Source organism: Bacillus rossius, chromosome 1, assembly GCF_032445375.1.
Source record: "Bacillus rossius redtenbacheri isolate Brsri chromosome 1, Brsri_v3, whole genome shotgun sequence".
Lineage (NCBI taxonomy): Eukaryota > Metazoa > Arthropoda > Insecta > Phasmatodea > Bacillidae > Bacillus > Bacillus rossius.
The window spans coordinates 79580186-79601793 of NC_086330.1; the positions used below are offsets into that span (position 1 = coordinate 79580186).

Genomic DNA, 21608 nt, shown 5'->3' on the forward strand with positions numbered 1-21608 from the left:
CTTTTAATAACCGAAAGGTAAATATTATTTCCATGAAATATAATACAATTCTTTAAACACAGACAACATATAAGAGCTATTTTTTTTGTTTATTATTCCATCTGGCGTGATAAATATTATATTTTAAAAACAGTGTGTGGATTTTTAATTTAAAATAAATATTTATATAAGACATCAATTTAAGTTGTTCAAAAAATTCACTTTGGTATGAATTCAACCAAATTCATGTTATTCAGGGCACAAAATTAGAAACTACCAAAAAAGATTATTTACATTGCTGTTTTGTGTAAATCTAATTCCTCATTTTAGCAACCCATTTTAACACAAGAGAAAAATTATTTTATACTAAAAATTATTATTTTAAACCATTAATTAGCAAGAAACATGTATGAATAATCTATTTAAAATTGCATTTGAACAGTGAATATTATTTGGCAATAATAAATATTTTTTATCATCGTATATTACGGATGAAAAGTTTGTATTTCCATCTAATCAGAAGTATTATGACACAGTTAATTAAATTGCTTTACAAGTTTTTATTCACATGAAAATCATTAAAAATTGGTTGGGAAGTTATATAAATATACAAAAACAAATCATTATACATACAATTTTATTATCTTAGTGGATTTAAATTAATGGTGTCCCAGTGACTACTGCGAAGAAAAAAGTCTTGCGAAAGGTTTCCTCGTAATTGAAATTCGTCAAAAAAAATCTATCTATCATTTTTGGTGACATTTCTGACAAGTGGTACGATGAAATTTGAGACTGGCAAATGAATGTTGTGAAGCAATAAACAAAATATCACATTCGTGAACTACAAATGTATAATTGTTTTTATTTTATAATAAAAGTGTATCTAATAACCCGTGGCTTTGCTCACGTAATTTCCGGGTATTGCTGATATTCTACCATTTTAAGAAAAGTATGTATTAAATTTCAAAGATTTTTGAAGAATTATACACAAAGAACTGTCAAGTATAGAACATATTTAATAAATAAAAATATTTTTACGACTTATTTTTAATTGGTTTAGCGTAAGTATATTTTAACTTTTATTTAAAATTAAGTACCTACCTTATTTTCTATCTCCCGGTTTAGTGACTTTGAGAATATATTTTTCCTTGATGAAATCTTAACTCTTTTCCATCTGACGAAGAAGCCAATTATAAAATAAACTAAGACTCGCGCATTTATTGTATGTTAAGACTGCCATCGTTTTAAATCACTGTAATTTTTTTAGTTATAGTCATGCTTAGGATAATAACATAATATGCCTTATTACGCATACATTTCAGTATTCATGAAACCAATGCATTTTTATTTGAAATGTAGAGCAGTTACCAAATTTCTTATCTCGCATATTGATTTTTTGGTATGGCTAGTATTACTTAAACTAAATTTTTGAATTTTCACTGATTTAATCTTTTCCCTTTTCTATGTGATTTAGAAAATATAGCAATATACGTAAACCAATTAAACCAAAATCATACTGAATTTTTATTACCGAAAAAAGTTAAATACAAAAAATTTTAATATGCGTATTTTAATATTGAATTTATATATATCTTGCCAATACTGATTTAGTGGGTTAAATTTTTTTTTTATTTTTAAAAATAATATCTACCCCTTTTACTACTTAATAGATAACGTTGAATAAGAGAAGGTTGTTTAAGGTATGTTGATTTTCCTTGCCAATATCTAAAAGTAAATTTGTACAAACGCGAAATATAGTTTAAATAAGTATTTGACTTTTAAAATAAAACCATATTTTGAACGGAACACTGACTATTGGCTCAATACAAAGTTTTAATAGCTAATTTTCACTTCACTCGAGTACAGAATCCCATCATTCAGTGATTTCCGTGGCTAGCTTCTTTTGGAATTTCATCATTCTCAAAGCGACGGTAAGGGAAGCTCCTCTTCAAGGTCGCCTAACGATGCTGATAAGACCTGCCGGGTAATTTGAATCGTTGGTCTGGGATTTTCGGGTGGTTGGGGGGGGGGGGGGTGTTTTGAAGGATGATGTCACGACTGGGCTGGTTAACCTAGTTCTGCCAAATACCGCCAGAGGCGTATACGGCCGATACCCAGCGATGAAAGCGATCGCAGCGGCGGAGCTTGGAACTACAACAATTCTTCTAAGAAACCGGACAGAAAATTTAACCTGGGCTCGCGACTTCTATACATTATATATATTCAATGGTGTAGGTAATTTTCCCGAATACATAGAGTATCATGGAGTCCATCCTAAAGGTCACTAAACCCGCGAATTTTTCCAGGCCCTAGTGACTTCGCATATTCGCTTGTCCGCAAGTTAGACTGTTTTGCATTGTTATAACTATTGGGCATTATATATTTTGACTCTCCCTTCTTTTACCGTTAGCCAATACATAGTGACCAGTTATTTGCAAAGCGAGCTAATCACGCGCAGTTCACTAAAAACCAAATGAACGTGCAAAATTCCAGTATCTGTAGTCATTGTTAATAAATATAAGCCCGGAAATTTCGCGGATTCGTTTGGTGAAAGCCTTAAACTCACAGTCCTGTGAATACTGTACCCTCATTTGCTTTCGTATTGGTTGATTTATTATGTAGACACTCCTTTGGTTTTGAGTGGGTCTAAGTGATTCGGTTACTCTACACAGATAGCTGGTAGCTGACTGGCGCACAGTCGTAGTGGGAGTGGCGGAACAATTACTCTTCAGAGCAATGCAAAGTTATAAATTCTTGCAGTATAACTGGTGACCAAAAGAATCAGCGAAATTTCCGGGTCACTGTTGATGAGTAGATACATGTGATATTCGCATTAATTCGTGGCACTAGCATAGGCTCCATACTCCTGTACATAAACAAACTAATGCAATTCGTTCATTGGCTGCTGCTACATTCTACCTTCCGTAAGGATTGCGTATGGTTGGGTCATGTGAATTTCTGGTATTTTCTTATTGGCTTCCTGTATTTCATACCGCGTCAAAGACCCATGATCCGACTGTCTCCGAGCGATCTCGCGAATCTTGTACACTGTAAATGGAACAGAAATATTCACGTAAAATTACAGATATTTATAAACGTGCACATTTAGATGAAAACAACTGTATCACTACACAATATTGTTCGCAGTAATGCTGGCTTAGGATTCTTACCCGGGAATTTTTATGCTTTGTGTTGAAAAATGTACGCCAATTTTCGTGAGAAATATTATCTCGAAAAACGTATTTCATATAATATGCAAAAATAACCTGTCATGTGTTGTACAAAGTTACAATATCTTTCTTACTATTTCTTGGTAACTGGTTTCCAAAGGGGGTGTTTTTGTAGAAGTACAGACGTGTTGTTCCTGTGTATGAGTGTAGTCCTTGTTGAAGAGCGGCGGGAGATGCACGTTGTTGTGACGCGCGGGCGTGTTGTTGCAGGCTTCGTGTCGTGCTCGCCCAACCCCTGCAAGAATGGCGGCGCCTGCGTGGTGTCCAGAGGGGAGTCGTCGTGCAAGTGAGTACCGCCGCCGCAGTACAGAGTCGCTTGGCTCCCGGGGGGTTGTTGCCGCCGCCCTGCAGATGGCGCCTGCGCGGTTCGACCGAAACGTCGGTGGTAGCTTCGCCTTCGGGCGCGGCTACGACCCAGGAGCCAAGCAACTCCGGGCAACGGCCGCGAAGGCCTGCGATCCGTGGAGTTGGGAACTTTCAGGAGACAGGCATTCTGTGACGTAGTTGAAGTCAGTTTTTAACCTCGCCATCGCAATATTGTTCCGCCCAAAACATCGCAGAAATAGTGCTTGACCACGTCTGGTGATGGTTTGTAAGTACATATACAATTCGGAATCTCCGTCGATAACAACAGTCACTTTCATAAAAAAATAACAGTCATTTAAAACTGTTCCCACAATGCAATACTATATTTCAGTCAATGTTTTGGGCGTCTAACCAATATGGCACAGCAGTAAGCTGAAGAAAAAAAATCCCTTTCCTCACAGCCTTCAGGCGTAGGTAGATTTAGAAGTACCCATTTCTTGGTAACTTCTATAAACTCTTGGAACATTTTATGAACTTAATGTAGCTTACATAACATCTTATATGTTCGCCAATATTTAAAAAAAATCGATATAACATTTTCTTTTATTCCATGGAGCGAAAATATTTTGAATGTTTTTAACTTGATGCATCCAACATTGAATGTCTTAATGAATTTAATATTATTTCCTGCTAAGTTAGTTATGCAATTATTTTTTTATCTTAAAACACTTTTTTATCCCTTGCACTAATATGTGATCGTATAATGTTTTTTTGGACAAGAGGGTTATTAATAAATTTAAACGTATTGGATACTAAGAAAGTTTTAATTTTTTAAAATTTCAACACCTGTTTCATAAAAAAATTTTCAGGCAAAGGTTTTAAATAAAGTTGAGACGTTTTACAATAAATTATAATGAATTTGATAGAATATCTATTAAAAAGTAATTACAGTTTTCTTTGTACCTTTGTTATTTCCACCCCTGGCAGTAATTGTTTCTATTATCAAAAATTGTTTCAGACATACGTGTTATGTAAATATTGTAACAATTCGAACGGATTTCATAGTGTATGTACTAAGGGAGTTATGAATTATTTTAAAATTCTACCCCTCTTTTTTTCATCATTTTGCAGTAATGGTTTGTCTAATCAAAAACTGTTTCAGACAAAAATTTGAGATAAAAACTATAAGATTAATACACAATCTGTACGAATTCGATGCTGTGCCTACGAAGGGAGTTATGATTTTTTTTCTAACCCTTGTTTATTATACCCCTTGCAGTAATGGTTGTTCGTATAAAAAAATATTTCAAACGGAAGTTGTAGATAATAATTTAAGGTTTTACAATAAAACAGAACGTATTTAACAGTGTACATGGTACGTAAATTATGAATTTTTATATATTTTTTTTAAATTTTATTATTTTTTTCAACTCACTGTAAAATTGTTTGTCTTATCAAAACTGTTTCAGACCACAGTTTTAGATAAATTTGTAAGATTAATACACAGTTTGTACGAATTCGATGTTGTGCCTACGAAGGGAGTTAATTTTTTTTGTCCATCAACCCCTGTTTTTTCAACCCCTTGCAGTTATGGTTGGTCGTATCAAAAACGGATTCAGACAAAATATTTTGGTATTACTCCTATGAGTTATACTATGTTCAAACGGATGTGATAGTTTCCATATTATAGGAGTTACAGCGATTTTTCTGTTTTTCATAAAACCTTCCCCATTTCTCCCCCTTTGGATATTGCCTGTTAACGAAATCTACCGAGATTTTCCACTGCTAAATTTTATGTTTCAGTAGTTTGGAAGTGATTTGTGAAAAATTGCGATAGTTATCGTGTATAACACTTTGAGTTAACGGTTTTGGGGTCTATGGACCATGAAATGAAAAACTATATTAAAATTTCCCTAAAGTCGCAACACGGTAACGGCTACAATATTTAGTATTTCTTTGAATTATACCTAAAACGGCTTTACACAATTACCATGTAATCATGCTTTGAGTATAGTGATGAGTAGGGGCGGGTATTTTTTATCGAAAAAATACCTGAACGGCCATTAAGTCAGCAACAACGTATGCCCGCGTCTGACTGCAGGAGAGCCATTGCCTTGTTTGACCGGGCCATTTGGACGCGTTTGCTTCCACACAGATTTACTGAGATTGGTCTGCCGACATTAGACTCAACCAGTCACGAAACACAGACGATGCGACAATGTTTTTAACTTCCAGTTAGTCTCCGAAATATTTTTGCGAAATATGCCTGTTTGAGCGGTGCAAATCTGTGGGGTTTGCAAGGTGAACCCGCGTAATCTGTGGCCCAAAGGTTTTTCATGTGGGAGTAACCCACACGTAATTTCCGGATACTGTGCTTGCGTTTTGTATGCTTCCCTTATTTTGAAAAATAACTCAATTTTATATGCGTTATGTTTACTACGTCAAGAGAGCAGAACAGCTTATATTTTCACAATTATTAGCCAGTTTCTTCCAATAATTTTAAATTGAACTATTTTCTAACATTTAAGCAAAAACATATTTTCCATGAAATATTTGTACATAAATCAAACTGATAACGCCCCATTCAGTGAGGGGCTTTCTATTTCCTGGGATTGTGTCTTTTCCCTCTGCCCCCCTCCCCCTCCTTTATCATATGCCCATTGTGATGAGTATATGGTAGTATGAGTGATAATTGTTTGTCTCAGGTAGTAAAATACATATTCAAGTATTATCTATGTAATAAATTTGTTCACTTCTCGCTGCTGTATTTCTCGCAATCTTTCTTGTTTTGTCATTATTTTGTTATTAGCATTAAACAATATGGTGTGAGTGTGATAGTTTGTTATTTACATTGAACAGTCTGCTGTTGAGCATTAGAGTTTTTTATTAGCATGGAAAAGTCGTGTTAAGCATGAGAGTTTGTTATTAACATGGAACAGTCGGTGTTGAGCACGGGAGTTTGTTATTAGCATGGAACAGCGTGATGTTGAGCAAGAGTTTGATACCACCACGTAGTCGGCGGATGCTGGACCCATTACGAACAATCACACGAGAATGCGTCTAGGCAACAATTCACTCAAGTAAAATATGTAAGTTGGAGCGCGAATACATTATGAAAACGACCAGCAGAAAATCTACTCGACATATTCGCTCTGCCGAAAAGCTATATGCAGGTATTTGTGGTAGTGATAATTGGTGTTATTAACTAAAAACATACTTTACCCGTGTTAACACTTTATGCGACTTCAACAAAAAAAATGGGGTGTGGCTGTGTCATGGACACGGTCGTGTGTTGTACGTGAATACGTGTACTTAACAGGTATTATTTGGTTATTTTGTTGGCTTCAATGAGCGTAGAAACCATAGACGATCACAATCACACTTATATCTTAATGGATTGTTAACAAACGTCGTAGTGAAACGTGCACTAGCTGCTGCCCAATGTGTCTTCATAATCGACGATCGTACACAATCGATGCCTACACAGTCCGGTGTCGATATAGAAGCGATTTCATCATCCACTTGAATAATTTAAACCGCCCCAGCTGTAGATGTACTGGCACCGTCGTCGTTGATCCGCTCGGCCGCATTCATTCTTTTACGTTCCCGGCACTGCTTCACACGGTCATATGGTGTTTTATTGGTATCATTCGATGGCTTTTGGGAAGTCCTTTCCAACCGTATACGATCTTTGTATTTGGATTTGGCTTTTTGACGCGTATAGGTCGACATTATGTACTTTTTATTTTAACACCATATATATTCACTGTAACTATTTTACACTAATGTTTTATATATGCAATCGATAGATTTTGACTAAAGCTGACGATTAAAACCTAAACGAACGTCGTAGCTTCTCCAAGTCAAAAGTTATACTAAATGAAAATCTCGAAACGCAGCAAAATTACCTCAAAATGGCGGCGCTTCCCCCTCCACCGCGCGCGATGAGTCACAGTCCTCACTTAACGTAACAAATTATTTTATCCTTTAGCTATCCAGTGCTGTAATTAAATTTTGGATGGAGATGATAGATATGTAGCTGCAACACGAAACTGTATCCCCCGATTTTGTTATCATTCGGTTTTTTTAATTGCCTCCCACAATGTAAGCAATTTTAAAGACGTATTCACGTCAAAAATGGCGCTTGTAGTTTCGGAAGGCACAGTTTCATTGTTTTTAGAGACAGGATATATTCGCCAATTATTTTCACGACAGGCTAGTTTATATCTTTCTATACATAATAAAGCCACTTAGTATTTTCATTGGCCCATACCAAGGCTAGCGATGGAGACCTGGAAATTCTCGTATTCTTTCGGCCAGCAGTAAGATTGCAAATATCCATACCTGAGAATTGCTTTGGTGATTGGTTCGCAATTGTTCTGCCATTCCACTCAACGACTGTGAGCCTGTCAACTCCCAGCCAGCAGTGGAGAGACCGCATCACATCGATTCACTCAAAAGAAGGAGAGGTTCTGGAGCAAGAAATCAGTCAATAGGATAGCAAATGTGGGTAGAGTATCCATAGTATTGTGAATGTTAGCCTGACGCAAAACGTATCTGCGAAATTTCCGGGCCTCTTAAGTCAGTGGCTTTCCAGTGCGCGGGCTGTGTTGTACATGATTGTGGGTCAACACTTCTCCTTGTTAACACCGTCCGAGGGCCGTCAAGTGAACCACATGTACAGTCATGTGTTTCAAGTGTACTCTCCTGCCATTCTATTGACACTGTGTCCTGGATCGGAGGGCGACTGCAGGCTGATGTGGCTCTCTCCCGGAGGAGCACCTTGCAGACTGGCTGGCCGCGGCGGTGAGGCGTCCAGCTAGTTGTCAGTCTGGGGCCGCGCGCATTCCCGCATGTTGGCAGCACCTGCCTTGGCAGCGTCCCTCCGTCTCTCAATCTGTCTGTCTGTCCACAGCCCGGCGTCCGAGTCACAACTAGGGATGGATAAACTTTCCAATACATCGATATATCGCTTGAATTATATCGATACCGATAGTATTTTGGCCTGTAAATATCGATATTTTCTATACATACTTCTGTTATAACATAAGAACCTTTACTTATGATTTACATAGTGTAAAATTATTATTTAAGTATACATTATTTAAGTATACATTGTTTGTTTGATATATGTAAGCTAATATAAAGGAATTACCTAATACAAGTTTATCTCTTTTAGCAAAGGTGAATACAACTAGTTTATATATTCCAATTTATTTATTATTATTATTATTAAATACTACTTTCTCGATACCTATGTTTCGATAGTATTTTCTCCAACTATTTGGTTCATTTTTAAGTAATTTCTATGGATTGTTATTGTTAAAGACTTCTGAAGATGTTAAGTGAAAAATAAGCCAACAAACATATGAAAAAAAGAATTATGGAGAGCAAAAAAAATTTTTTTTTTGCACTTTTATTTACAAATAATTTTAATAAAAAAGCTTTATTTACTTAAAAAATATTATTTAATTCAAATTTGATACTATGAGAACAAAATATCGATGTCAAAAATATCAGCAATAATGATTTATCGACACCAAATTATTGATATTTTGAACCTAAATATCAATATTTCCGATATATCGATATATCGTTGCCATCCCTTGTCAAAAAACTGCGCGGGCAGCAGCTGCCAGCTAGAGGCAAGCATCGATGTTATACTAGTAAGTAGTTTTAAACATAAAGTTACGAATTTTCAGGACGTAGTTGAAGTCACTTTGTTAACTCGCCTTAGCTTTAAAAAAATTGCGGAAATGGTGTGGTTAGTAAGTATGAATTATAAATTTCTTCTGTAAAGAAATGTCACATTCTTAAAAAAAAATAGTCACTTTAAACTGTTTTCACAATGCAAATTTCAGCCAATGTTTCGGACATCTAACCAACATGGCACAGACCATTATCTGGGCATAAAACTGCTTCACGCTGTTACCGTGTCATTATGCAGACGTGGCCAATCCGTGGTTTCAAAAGATAAGTATACTCGTAATAGTATTGAATGAGGTATTAATATCTACTTTTTACTTATATTCTTAGCGTTTATTATTCACATTAATTAATAAAACTCCAAAACTTGTAATTTGTTTAAATTTTGAATAAATAATATTACATAAATTATTGCGTCTAATCAAACATAAAATAACTGAGTAAGATAATTGAACGAAACTAATGCGATATAACGAGGCGTCGTACGGTTTTTCGCTCTCACACAATGGCTTAATTGTAAATAATTAAAAATCCAATGGTAATTGGTAGAACTGATCCATCCATACACCCAGATTTAGGATAAATTGAAATTTATTTGATTAAAAACTTATATATAAAGTTTAAGTATTATATTTAGATTATTCGAACGAAACCTGCCAAAAAGGAATGATATGGGTGGTATAAGTATGGATTAACAAAAAAAAATCTAGTACTTCATGTCGCGAATCTTTGATTGGACGTATTGAGGGATGGAATGAAGATATGACAAAAATCGACTCTTGCCATCAGCTTACGAGGCTAATATAAGCTAAGGATTTGGCATCAGAACTGTCAACAACAAATGTTGTAGAAATTGGCACGTGCGCTTTAAATATGAAACTTTCAAAATTATTTAAATTGCTAATTAGTGAAATTTCACTATTACACTACTCAAAAAAGATATTTTCTACCACTTGGATTTCTGTGCAAGCAGAGTGACTGACCGAACAGTGACTGAAAGATTACCTTGGACTGAAAGTACGCATTTTATGACCCCAAAACACAGTTAACTCTTCAAATCTAAAAAAAAAGTAAATAGATTTTTTATAGTAACTGGAAACATTGGCGAGTTCGATTACCTCAAGGATAGACTACAGTATTCTCCACATTCGATTCGAAACTAATTTATGCACATAATGTTTACAACATAAAACCTGTAAATACAATATAAGATGTCTTTAGATTCTCCCGCCTCGTGCGCCTTACACTCGCCAATGCTCAGCTAAATTCCACATTCTTTGATTTTATTTAGTCTCATTTCCTTGTAGCGCTTTGTTCTTCTCCTCCCTTCTCATTATTTCTCCTCTCCTCTTGCACGGCCTTCCACGGCAACGACTGGAACAAGGCCACGTGTTGTTCGAGACGCCACTCTCTCCCAGTTGTTGATGTAAGCGTTTATATTAGAATGATTTATTTCCCATGGACCACTCTTCGTAATAGAAAGACACGTTACCTTGAAGCCGCGAAAGCGGATATATGAATCGACTATAAATCATCAGAAGTTATCGCAGCCAAATGAAACATTTTTTTAAAAGTCCTTGTTTTGCTTCTGTGCTGTAGATCGAAGAGCTTGTAAACATGCGCAGACCCTGTTTTGCCATGTAAGGTTGGTGGTATTGTTAACTGTGGCTTGGGTGTGGTGAGCAGTGGTTGAAGGACGTGTCCTGACGGAGTGTCGTCGCCACGTTAGAGCAACACCTCACGGTTCTCTCTTGCCCGGATGTTTCACTTCAAGCTCATCACTAGAGACTGGAAGAATTCGCGGTTTCATTTCGCGATAGGCTAGAATCAAATTTAACTTTTTGCTGATTCAGTGGTTGGACCTCAGTTGGTGTGGAGGACTGAGAGTCAATGAATAACTCTCAACGAAGGAAGTATCGAATCACAAGCATTCCAGTTAACAGGTGTCACGAGTAACTATCCAATGAGCAGGTGTAATTTTCCCGAATCCATAGAGGATCGTGGTGTCTATCCTAGAGGTCATTGAAACCGCGAATTTTTCCAGTCTCTACCAATACGTTTAGTATGTACCCTTATGTTTATGAAAGTAACTATATACGGGTTTATGTTGCTACACGTGGGACCGCCATCTTCGTGTGTCATTTTTTTCATCGTCTTCCGTTGCATTTTCACGAAAGTACTCCTACCTAAGATGTTTACTCATCAGAAACCAATGTCTTTCGTTCGTTCGTTCGTTCGTTCGTTCGTTGACTGCTACTACAGCTTACTTTATGTCCAGATTCCACATGGTTGATTAATATATTTGTGATTTTCTTATTGGCTTCCTATTTTTCAGGGCATCAAAGACCCATGATGGCCATGATCAATGAAATGTTATTCATATGTGTAAATTATATCCATTTCATACTGTCTCCAAATGACAGATCGAATGTTGCTCTCAGTTCTCTTACTACACCCGGGCCAGTAATTAAAAAATATCTAGTACAGTAGTAACGGTATCGATACTTTTCCCGTGTCCCTACTGCAGGTCGTGGATTTTTGATTGGACCTTGAAGCATGGACTGAAGATATGACAAAGATCGATTCATCAGCGCATGAGGCTAACATTGGCTAACACTTTGCCATTAGGACTGTAAACAACAGATGTTGTTGACTTTGACACGTGCGCTTGTAAATATGAAACTGTTTAAATTATTTAAATTGCTAATCAGTGGAATTTCACTGTTACCACTCAGGAAAGATTTTTGTTACCACTTGTATTTGACTAACCGAACAACGACTTTAAGTACACATTTTATGACCCCTAAGCACACTTAACTCTACAAACCTAATCGAACAAAACAGCTGGAGTTGATCCAATTCCGTGCAACCCAGTCGAGATGAAGCGGAAGTGTGTTGGTTTACGTATGGCACAGTGGGGCTGGCGTGCACCGTGGCTGCAGGTATCTGGAGTGCGCTGATTGGCGGGCACAGTGTCGTGTAGGCCCAGCGAGCCGGCCTCCTGGGTTTCCTCGGCCGATGCGATCAGCCTTATTACCATAAGCCGAGGTTTTGTAAACCTGTTCCTGCCCCTCCCCTGCGCCCGACTGGTATACCTGCCCGCTCCCCCTCCCCCTCCTGGCTGTCCACTTACCCAGCTTCTCGACGGCCATTGTTGCTGAGGGCGCTCCTCCCTGCAGCCTGCTCGGAGCGAACACCGCTGCAACGTTCACTTGATCGTTTACAGACATTTTCACTGGCACATGGGTAGGGACTGGAGAAATTCGCGGTTTCAATGACCTCTAGGCTAGACTCCACGATCCTCCATGTAGTCGGGAAAATTACACCTGCTCATTGCTTAATGACTCGTAACACCTGTTAACTAGGATGCTTGTGATTCGATATTTCTATCGTTGATGGTCATTCATTGGCTCGGAGTCCTTCAGACCAACTGTGGTCCAATCTCTGAAGCAGCAAAAACTTAAAATTAGAATTTGGATTATTACCTATCGCGAAATGAAACCGCGAATTTTTCCGGTCCCCACACATGGGTTTTTGACGCGCCCTGACAGGACGTTTATAAGTAGGGGCATGCAATTTTCGGGAACATATTTCGAGACTTGCCGAGAATTGAAACGCTGTAGCGTCATCTTGTGTTTCGTGATTGGTCGAGTTTCTTTCAGGTTCATGTACACTGTTGGCACACTAATCACCGTAATTAATTGCGGAGGCAAGCGCGTCAATTTGTACATGCTTTAAAACTCCTCATAAACCAATACGCGTTTCATAGCCAGAAAATACGTCTCAAACATCCAATAAAAATAGTGTTACGAACGTGTAATATAGGTACATTTAGTTTTACCATTTGGTTTTGGAATCCACCATAACTTTTAAAGGGAGAAAAAGTATTTTCGTACACGGTGACGTACGTCTTGGTACTAGGGCACTATACATACTTTATAATGACTTACTTGCAGACGGTGCGCGTAAGTCTAAACATTTTTTAAACGGCTACCCTCTCAGAAGCGAGATGGCGAGACGGATCATTTGATGCGGGCCCACCTGCACGTTTATTGGCCACGCGTGAACGGCCTTGCGTGTGATTGGCCACTCTGCGTTGTGGGAGGCCCGCACTGGTTGGAGCTGCCTCTTCTCCCCCCTTCTATTCCTGTACCCATCCCCCCTGAGTGCGTGCGCGGCTGAAGCTTGTCATGTACAAGGCTGTTGTGCGTCTGAATGCCTAGTTGACTTTTTTTTGCCTCTATAAGCAATGTCTTGATAAGGGCATTTATTTTCTGCGAAGTAATCCGATCGCTCATTAGACTTCAGTAATTTATGCCTACGCTAAAGATTGTTTATCTTGTAATTTGCGGCCGTCTGCAGGAGAAGCTATTGCTCTATTTGGCCGGGCCATTCAGGACGTGATGGCTGTGATTGGTGTGCTCACAGTAGACATTTCTGAAGTAAACCTAGCCAACCACGAAACACAGGCAATGCTACATAGTTTTAGCACATAGCTGGTCTGGAAATCTTTTTTCGAAAAGTACACGGCCCTATTAATTCGAATGCAGCACAGTATGCCCGCTCCAGCGGTTTCCTTGCTGTGATTGGCTGTTGCCTACAGTAGAAGCCAGGATGTGATTGCTTCCGCCCAGAATCGCAGTGATCCGTGTGCACACAGTGGACATGCACCTGAAATAAACTCAACCAATCACGAAACAAAATGTTTAACCATGGAGTTAGGAATTGTCAGGAAGTTGTATGCTGTGACGTAGTCGACGTCACTTTTTTTTGCCTTGCCATTGCCACATTGTAACTTCCAAAACACAAAATACGGTAATTTTAAACTGTGTCCACAATACTAACTCCACAACACATGCTCCGAAGTTTTAGTCGTCTAACTATATTGGCGCAGACCATGAGCTGACCGATTACCATGTAATCCTGCAGACGTGGCCAGCCTCTGGTTTTAACACACTAGTGGTCTCGAAATATTTTCGCGAAATATACATCCACCTTTGTATTGCCAGGGACTGGAAAAATTCGTGGTTTCAATTATCTCTACGGTAGACTCCATGATCATCCGTGTATTTGGGAAAATTACACCTGCTCATTGTATAATGACTTGTGACACCTGTTAACTGGGATGCTTGTGATTCGATACTTTTTTCATTAGGGTTATTCATGGGCTCAGAAGCCTTCAGACAAACTGCGATCCAATCACTAGAACAGCAAAAAGTTAAACGCATTTGGATTCTAACCTATCGCGGTATGAAACTGCGAATTTCTCCGATCTCTTATTTATTAAGTGAATTCATGTTTTAGCAATCATGGGGGGTTTGTTTACTACTATAGATACGTGTCACATGTCAGCAGCCAATGAGCTGGTGGTATTTTACCGACTAAGCAGAGGATTGTGGAGTCTAGCCTAGAGGGCATCGAGACCGAGAATTTTTCCATTTTTTTACCATAACCATAAGGTACAGTTCTGAGTTATGGCCAATACAATTTCGCGTGTCTCTATGATTGTACTTCAGCTCCTCGAGCCAATGGCCGTTGCTCAGCTCTCGGGTCTGCAGATCCCGTGCGACCCAAGTGAAAGAGGAAGGTGATGTCAGCCAGTGACAGACAGCACGCTTGGCGTCGAACTCCCCGCCTCACTAACTTGGCGCATCTGTCGCCCGCCTAGCACCTCGCAGCTAGGCGGACCTTTTTATCTGCGTGGGTCAACACCACCCCCCGCCTGCTGCTCGGCCGCTGGGGAGGGGGGTTACGAGCGGCAGATGGGCGTCACGGAGCGTGTCGTGAGAACTAGCGAACACGAGGGCTCGTGTGGTCGCGTCGCGGCTGCCCGCCGCCCCCGGGGGCCAGCGCCGCCTCCGCGCAACAGCCGCTCAAGTCCGTCTGCCACTGGCACTCGTGCTGGGAATCGAGGTGTCTTCGTTACGTGGAAAACAGGCCATACCATGTACACTATTAGAAATTATGGTAAATTTACTGAACTTTCAATGAATAATTCACCTCAAATAAACTTAAGAGTTCTTCATTTCGCATTATTCGTGAAAACTACGTCGTATTTCAAATTCAGAGTTCTGTTTTTTAAGGAAAACGTACACGTAGAAGAAAAATTAAAAGTGACTTTGCTGGAGTCTTAACAAGTGTAAGAATGTTTTGATAATATACCAGGATTTTTCCTTGTAGATTCACTTGTGTATTCATTTTCTACGTTAGCGAACGCAGTACGCGTAAATGTACGAATATTCCTGAATAATTTGTAACCAGCGTTCTTCGTAAATTTAAGGTAAATATCTTTAAGTGTTGAATTTAAATATGTTTAAACCGTCATGCATTTTAATCAAATTAGTGTGCTCTTAATAATCTGTACCTATATGTTTTTACTAGTATAAACTATGTAATTATTTTAAGCACAATATTACATGATAACAGTAAAGTATCAGTTTTATTGTTTAAGATTGGAAGTGTTTGTTACTTAAGGGTGATAGAAATGGTAACATTGCAAACTATAGATTGTACAGGGAAAATGTTATAGTTAATCATGCACCTTATGCATGTTTGTCGAACTGTATTTCGACAGGAATGCTGATTGTAATATATCTGTATTCTTGCCAGATAGACCTGTGAGGAAGAGAAAATTATGTTATGTGTACATGGATAACTCAAGAGAGATCAGCTGAAATAAAGGCGCGGACATACTGTAGGAATCGTGACGTAGTTGGAGTCACATCCTACCTCAGCTGCGCCGTTTTGCATTACGCGAAACACTTCGGAAATAATGGTTGATAAGTTGGAATTATAATTTCCGTCGATACAGCAGTCTTTTCCATAAAATATTAGTGTTTTGAGCTTCCATAATTAATGTCGCGAATTTTGCTTCTAGTAACTGTATAATGATTGCCGCGCGTTAAAATGTCTTCTAAAATATTGGGTGATTGGCAGTATTTGAAAATTACGTAGGTTTTTAATCAGAGCGGCGACATTGGAAAATGCTATACGGACAACCAGTCTTGGGCCGTGCTGATGGTTCCTTGATACTCGTGTGCTAGCACGTGACCTCGGGCAATACCGCGGTGGTGGAAGCCGAGGCGAAGCCTGGGGTGGTTCGCCATTGCCTCTCGCGGGTTTGGTGATGGAAGGACAACGCGACCAGACCTTGGAAGGAAAGTCTCCACAGGTTGGGCCATGTTGATTTCCGTAATTTTCTTATTGGCTTCCTGCATTTCGGGAAGCGTCAAAAATCAATCATCCAATAAAATTGCTATTCAGATTAATAATGGTATCCGGTTTAGACTTTTCCCAAACAATAACGTAAGTTTAGCAGGTCTCCGGTTATAAGACGTGACGATACAGGTCTCCGCTCGCCAGATACGGAGGCTAAAATATGTGTTGCTTGTTAGTGCGTAGCAGGGTCTTGTTTCGCCTCACCATATATTTTGTTTATATATATAATTCATTTTTTAATGTTGTGAAGCCGACGGAAAAAAAATTCTGTAAAGCAGCTGATGCGACGTGGGCAAGGAGGGGGTTACTGTGTGTGCTTCTCCCTCCCTCTTCCCCGCCGACTGATTGAGTGATTCTGCGGCTCGCAGGGGGACTCCACATCTACCACACTCCCCTCCTTTCACTTTGTTTACTGACCGTAACATCGCATTTTTAACAGTTACGTGTTTCCCCAAGGACTCGTGTGTGAAGCTAGTCCATAATTCACCCGCTCCCGCTTGCAAGTGTTACGTCCTTGTGGCAGAACGAGTGCGAGCTATACGAGATCCCCACCGATTGGTTTTACCAAGTTTGCGAACGATCTTAGCACGCTGCGTGAACGCTCTGCTAATGTAACATTAAAGAATCTTCAGACTTGTGGGTGATCGAGTTGTTTGACGGAGGTGGGCCGGTGGCCCACGCCCAGCTCTGTCTCTGGAACAGTTGCAAGCTACGAGCGGATGTTGGCGAGTGGCTCTGACTCCTCGGTTAGGCCAGCTCGCGCGCGTCCCGGATCTGTAAGTGCTCTCCCTGTCGGCATCTGGCCGGCGAGTCGTAGCCCCCCTCCCCCCTCATTCACACACTCTCCGTCTGCATCATCCTCTTGTCACGTGACGCCATGTTGATGAAGCACGCTCTCCGCTCTTCATTCTTCTCTCATTTGTTTCCACCACTGGCTGTCTCACTCAGTTGCTGCCTGCTCTCTCGCTGCCGAGGGTCCGTCGTCTTGGCATTCGCGGTTTCATCTCGGCACAGGCGGAAATTCAAACTACTGTAGGCCTACCTGCGTGCCGCATCTTCAGTTTCCCCTGTATCCCGTGCGGATGCCTCTGTGCCGATGGCAACCGTTTCACCTGAAAAACGAGAAATCCTCTCCTGGGTCACACAAATTAAGCAGAGTATAACAAATAGCATCGGGGTTATTTTTTAGAATATGGGCTCATCCTTAAAATAAAAAATAAAATATAACAATTCTGAAAACTGTTTTTTAGAGTAACTACTTGTCGCGGAAATAGTTAACCTAACATAACAATTTGTTTGAAACAGTAAACTATCGGCAAAATACTTGAAATATTGCATTGCCGTTTTAAAAAAAAATAATTAAATATGAAATTAACCCCGAAATTTTGTTTTCGTTTTTATTTCCGTAGATCACCTACTCTAGAAAATAATTACTGGCATCGGCCCGAGTTTACAGACTTTGGAGTCTTTCCTGCAGGTCATTGAACACGCGAAGTTTTCCAGTCCCTATCCATAATGCTATAGAGCATTTAAACTGTTCTGAATATTTTAAAATATACTTCTGGAAGTCATTCCAGGCAATAACTGCTCGATGTTCAGTTTCAACGTGACCTGTCTGTACCTCCTCCAACAGCAGCTTAGGACAAGCAGTTATGTTTTAACACTTCTTTGACTGGAAGAAAACACCGATAATTCAGAATTCACCTGGAAGGCGTCGTAGATGTCGAAACCGCGTGCATTTTTTTGGCCTGAACCATACATAAATTTTACCTTTAAAAGTTTGATGGAAGTGATCTATTATTGCCACCATAAAATTTATAACGAACGTCTTCCATCGCGTAGTCCGATTGTTCAGAAATAACGAACGACGTAACGATATTGAGACCATAAAACTCTCGACACAATAAAAAGCGCTTACTAGGACCTCCGTTGATTCCTTTGTTGTGGCGGTTTAATGGGAAATACAAGTGTTTGACACATGTGTTTTGAATATTTGAAACTGCTCTCTGTTTTTTTTTTGTTTGCATACACCTAGTCACTCTTGACACGAAACTGTTTAAACTATTGCAAACCAGTGGAATTTCGCTGGAAAACTGTTAAAACTGCTCTAAACACATAGTGAATGGAGCAATTTGAACAGTTTTCTCAGTGAATCTCCACAGATTGCAGTAGTTTTAGCAGATTCATATTACGAGTAAGAGTGAAAGCGCGGTCCATTTTATATCAACAGCTTTCCATTTTTCGTTGATTTATACTATTTTGGTTTGCGATTTTATAGTTAGTTACAAGTGTGAAAAAACTGAGAAATATATGGCTCTCATCTATGGCAAACTGAAACATGGAAGGATGGTAGCAGTGGAGTTGTGATGGCGGGGCAGCAGGCCTATCCCAGCGAGTACACCGCGCTAGTTGCTTGTTGTGGAGGGAGGAGGGTCTGGCTGACCCCATTGCTCCCGTCTCTCCCGGACATCCATACGCCCTATTATACCGCCGCCTGCTGGAGCAGATGTGTGTGCTGCCAGCCTCTCCAACAAGTCGCGGTAAAAAACAGGGCCCGGCTGCACTTTGCCACAGAAGGAAAAGGAGGGGGGGGGGAGGAGGCGGAGGATAAAAAGTATTCTCTGTAGCAACGCACCCTCCTCTCTTGCGCGTGTGTGCGAACCAGTGCCGGGGTCTCGCATGTGTGAGTGCGGGGTGGGGATTGTGCTCCGTCAAGTGCGAGAATCCATGGGGAACAAGGCTTCGCTCTGAAAGCCGACTGCACTGCAGAGACATAATTTGCGTAATTTAATTGTGCCCGTCGCACTGGCCGTGGGCGAGGATTCATCACAGGGAGGGGAATGTAAAAGTGATCTGAGCATTGTTTAGTGATCCCAAAGTATCGCAGATGAAATGTCGCTATTAGGGTTTCGCTACGCACGAGCTGAATGAAAAGAGATAAGGTCCTAGGCCTATTACTCATTTCGAACCAAATAATCTTGGTTTACAATAAAGCAGAAATGAAATAATATTAAAAATTGAACCTACGGTAACATATTGGTCCGAATTAAAATACAGTATTTCCTTCTGAAAAAGTGATGATTTAAGGGAATTTTTAATCGTAGTCTGCTGTCCTGACGAGTGCCGTTTCTAGTGTCGGCATCTTTGCGGCATAATTATGTCGATTACAGAAGCTTTGATAGTTGCTAAATGTACTTAATGGTAGTTTCAAGAGCCGTAACTCAGTAATGAGACGTTGGATAATACGGAGTATCCGATAAGCGAAGACCGAATAAAGGAGTCTGTATACTGTATCACAGTAATTTGTTGTACAATTTTCACTGTGGTGTTAGTAGTATGACAAGAAAGTACTGTGGCGGATAGTTTTCAAACAATACTTGTAAAATAAAGCGCTGTCCGCAGTGAACGTAGCCACGAGAGCCGAGCTGTAGCGATAGCCGACCGCTCGCCGCGATGCGAGAGGTTTGTCTCGGTTTGCGCAAGAGCGCGCCGGTAATCGATTCCCGCCCGTGATGTCGGGATCGCTTTGAGCCGGAGCTGGGCGGACGTGACGTGACGTGACGTGACGTGACGTGACGCAAGCCTCGAGACCCCGAGCTGCCGGAGCGACCAACTGCAACACAAACCGTCTACATTTCAGGGAGGAGAGATAGCAACCAAAACGTTTTTGTACTCTAACAATTTATTTAATGTTTTAATATTTAAAATTCTCCTTCGTTAAGGGGCTCGCCTAGCCAGTACTTCTAGCGCAATATCGCCTCTAAGCGCAATGCTGTCTTGTGCATAGGACAGCTATGATATCTGAGCGATAACCGTAACATTGCGTGGCGGAGAAAATAAAATAAAGGTGTAACTGAAGTCCCTTGAGTGCTTTCAAGAATATGTACTGGGTGCTTCGTGCCTAAAAAAATATTCTGAAAACGTTTTAGCCATTTTCACTCTTCTAAAAATACACTTTAAAATCGAATTACGGAAACATAACTACTCATCCGCTCTTAGAAAATTCTTAAATGCTTTTCGTAAATAGACGCCATTCGGATATCTTGAGCAGTTTTCTAATCGCGTGGAGTGTGCCTAAGGCGGGGGCCCTTAACGCATGATCACATAATAAGGAATTTTAGAAGACCATGACGTAGTGTCTATTGACAGCTTTATTACAGTTGTAGTCACTACGAAAATTAATTAAATATTTAACGCCATTGACTTCACAGGAAAAACTATTCGTGGTAGTCAGTCAGTGTCAACTGCAGGCATTTCACATTACAAATATTTGTACATTTTTACATTAACATAAAAACAACTCTCATAACTACAAAATAGTTTTGCAATAATACTGGGTTCGGATTCTTACTCCGATATTTATGTGCTGTCTCAGTACCTCCAAAAGTTAAGAGTTATTTGTAAACAGTTCCCCGAATAACTTTACAGTAGGTATTAACTGCGCACATTAATGAGCATAATAAAACAAAATAAAGCCGAATAATTGAATATTATTTAATCTTTTCCATGGTAAAAAAAAATGTGCTCCTATTTCCGTAAGACATATTCAGTATTATCTCGAAAAACGTATTTCATATGTGAAAAAATAACCAAAGTTGCAATATCTTTCTTTTAATGTTACAAACTATTTCTACGCAACTGGTTTCGAAAGGAATCTTTTGTTAAAGCACAGAAAAAAAATTTTTTCTCAGTACCTTTGATGCCTGGCGAAATGCACCTCATCACCAGTCATTACCAACTCGGACACAGTGTTTGAGGTGAACACTAGATAATGAGCCGGAGGGTTGCAGGGTGTGTAACGCCGTTAAGCCAGTCGGGAGGGTGCGAACTGCCGTGAAGTCGCCGCTCCGCTAACACGGCCCGACTTGCAGCTGTTGGCTGCGGCGGCGATTAGCTTTAACTGTTTCCACGCCTTTCCCCCCTCTATCCCTCCTCTTTAACTGAAGCGTCTTCCTCGCCCGAGGAGATTGTTTTCGTGCACGAGTGTTCCCGCGCGAATCGCAGCTCGCTCGTCACACGCTGTGCGCTGCGGTCGTGTTCCTTCATCCGTCTCGCCGCCGCGGCTGTCGTCTCTCCCAAGTCCCGGAGATTAACACTTGCTCAGGTTATTAGAAAACCTCAACAGCATTTCTCTGCGATAATTATTTCAATCAAGGGAGGGAGATAGCA

General features: G+C 39.9%; 1 protein-coding gene across 2 annotated transcripts in view; it reads left to right on the forward strand.

The window, feature by feature from the left end:
* LOC134538449 (neurogenic locus Notch protein) overlaps positions 1-21608 on the forward strand; it is a 321837-nt gene that overhangs the window by 56947 nt on the left and 243282 nt on the right. For both annotated transcript variants that reach the window (XM_063379778.1, XM_063379786.1), the window contains exon 2: positions 3420-3495. In XM_063379778.1, coding sequence (XP_063235848.1) covers positions 3420-3495 — 76 coding nt within the window. The remainder of the gene's footprint in view (positions 1-3419; positions 3496-21608) is intronic.